The sequence below is a fragment of the Lottia gigantea genome, assembly GCF_000327385.1.
Source record: "Lottia gigantea unplaced genomic scaffold LOTGIsca_15, whole genome shotgun sequence".
NCBI lineage: Eukaryota > Metazoa > Mollusca > Gastropoda > Lottiidae > Lottia > Lottia gigantea.
This window is the reverse complement of record NW_008707797.1, coordinates 1,063,466-1,066,082: the sequence shown is the minus strand read 5'-3', so window position 1 is coordinate 1,066,082 and position 2,617 is coordinate 1,063,466. Positions and strand designations below refer to the sequence as shown.

Genomic DNA, 2,617 nt, shown 5'->3' with positions numbered 1-2,617 from the left:
TTGAGTCGCGTGATAAACTTTTTATTTAACACAAGATTGGTTTTAGCGTGCTCCTTGTCGGATTTCGATTGATTATTTATCGTATTTTATGACGTCACATGTAACCCAGAGCAATTCAAATTTTGCTACTTTATTTTAAACTGTCGGACTAAAGTTTCTCTGTTATTTTTTTTTGGACTTCGAGTCGATTTAGATTCTTTTTAAAGTTTTAACTACAAACCAAAGGCACATAAGACAGATGGTTTTTGGTTTCAATTCGATTATTTTTAATTACAATGATTTTTGTTCTAAATGCAGATAAGAAGGATGGATTTTGGTCTGGTATAATTAGTCGTTAGTCTTCTATTGAAATTTCTTCTATATTCTGAATGACTCAAAGTTCACTTTTAATTTAAGATGAAGGAATTTTTGAATTTGTAAAAAAAATGGTAGAGACAAATTTCTGTTTTGATTCCTTACGGTCTTGAAAAGTTCTAATATTTTCAGTTTAGTCCTAATGGTCTTTCAATAAGTTTTGAATGTGTGGGTGGAGGGATCAACCTCTATGAAAAACAGGAGATGTGTAAATTTCCAGAGTAAGACGATGGTCAAAAATACAACCCTCTCTGAGAGTGAGGAACCCTTATAAAACATTATATGTATAAGAAAAGTGGGACCAAATCACCCTTTTGGGGTGGTTCCAACAGCTCTCTACTACTACTCGTAGACTATCAGCTCTACCCCTCGAGATTAACAGCCTCCTCTTCAACCCCTAGACTATCAGCTCTACCCCTCGAGATTAACAGCCCCCTCTACAACCCCTAGACTATCAGCTCTACCCCTCGAGATTATCAGCCCCCTTCAACCCCTAGACTATCAGCTCTACCCCTCGAGATTAACAGCCCCCTCTACAACCTCTAGACTATCAGCTCTACCCCTCGAGATTAACAGCCCCCTTCAACACCTAGACTATCAGCTCTACCCCTCGAGATTAACAGCCCCCTTCAACACCTAGACTATCAGCTCTACCCCTCGAGATTAACAGCCCCCTTCAACACCTAGACTATCAGCTCTACCCCTCGAGATTAACAGCCCCCTTCAACACCTAGACTATCAGCTCTACCCCTCGAGATTAACAGCCCCCTTCAACACCTAGACTATGAGCTCTACCCCTCGAGATTAACAGCCCCCTTCAACACCTAGACTATCAGCTCTACCCCAAGAGATTAACAACAACGACTTGTATTTGTTTTATCATGCCTTGACTTTGTACTTCAAAGATAAACAGAATCACTGTTCTCTCCATTGACAGTAGATTGATGGGATTAAAACAATAAAATAGAACAGAACAGCTAATTTTACGGTCTGCTTACTCTTATTTTCCTTTAATCAAAGAAACCTGGTCAAATCTAGATGTTATTTGAAATTACTAACAAAATTCTCTTTTTCTTTCAACTTTGACTTGCAATACTTCAGAATTTCCAGCAGAAATTGCATAAAATCCATACATTTTAAAAAAAAAAAAAATTTGCTGTCATATTTTATTCTTCATTACTTTGATAAAGTTGATAACTGTCAATCAAGAATAAAAACATGAGGTCAGGAGGTCAGACTTGTCACGGAATATTGATTTTGTTTTGGACGGAAATTAAGAGAATATATTTTAAATTAAGTCTCTGTCAGTTATCTAGTGAGAAGGATCATTCAGGTCACGTTTAGATTTTATAATTTTTTTCTTTCGGTCCAGAAGTGTTGCTGAATGTTACCAGTTACGAAGACTTATGCAATAATTTGGCCTGATTTGCATTAAATCATTTGCATTTAATTTATTTGAAATGTTTTTGATTGGTGAAAACTTGTGGTACAGTCAAGCAGACGTGAGCACCACTGGCCCAAAGCTGTCTTGAAATGAACAGAAAACAAAGGTATAAAAATCGGCCAGGACAGCAGCAATAGTCTTCTCTATTTCAAACTGTAGAAGAATCTGTAACATGATAAGGGTAATCCAGTTGAAAAATCCAAAGGTATTATCTGAATCTATGCTGAGATTAGGCCAAGGACCCTCAGGTTAGTAAGCCGGCGTTAGTCTCACTGAGAAAACTCAACCCTCCATAGGATAAAATCAAGCCAAAGAAAAACAAATGAAATGAAATGCACCAATATCTTGCTGGAGAAGGATAAAGGACATTTTCATAATTACATGAAATATATGATATTGCTTTCTATTATTGAAGATTAAGATATATGATAGAGGTATGATAAGATGAAAAGAAACGGACTGAAGTTTATTGACGTGGTAAATCACCAACTCCGTGAGATTCTCCGAGTAGCTCTCGATACAATTAAATACATTTCTCTCCATTTCCTCACCGAGTCTGAGATGTGATAAAATCATGAAATGATACTCGTAAAATATTTGTTGTAGAAATAAAATTGTTTTCAGTTTACGTGGAGTATAAAGCGAGATGATATTGCTGGCGAGAGATTAGCGAAGAGGATGATGTGATGTTTTTATCAAGTAATGGAGGTTTATTACCCACTAATGAGGTGGAAAATTAACTCAGCGTTTTGAACTCTACATCATAGACTTCAATATGATTGCAGAGGTTATTCGTTTCAGTAAGTTGGGTACTAGGTC

The 2,617-nt window shown here is 36.6% G+C and overlaps 1 protein-coding gene across 1 annotated transcript; it reads left to right on the top strand.

Annotated features, from left to right (window-relative positions):
• Positions 1 to 636: 636 nt before the first annotated feature.
• On the top strand, positions 637 to 804 carry LOTGIDRAFT_112175 (hypothetical protein; the record flags this gene model as incomplete). The annotated part of the gene is made up of 1 exon (XM_009050403.1): positions 637 to 804. The coding sequence occupies one exon, from the start codon at positions 637 to 639 to the stop codon at positions 802 to 804; it is 168 nt and encodes a 55-aa protein (XP_009048651.1).
• Positions 805 to 2,617: the final 1,813 nt, after the last annotated feature.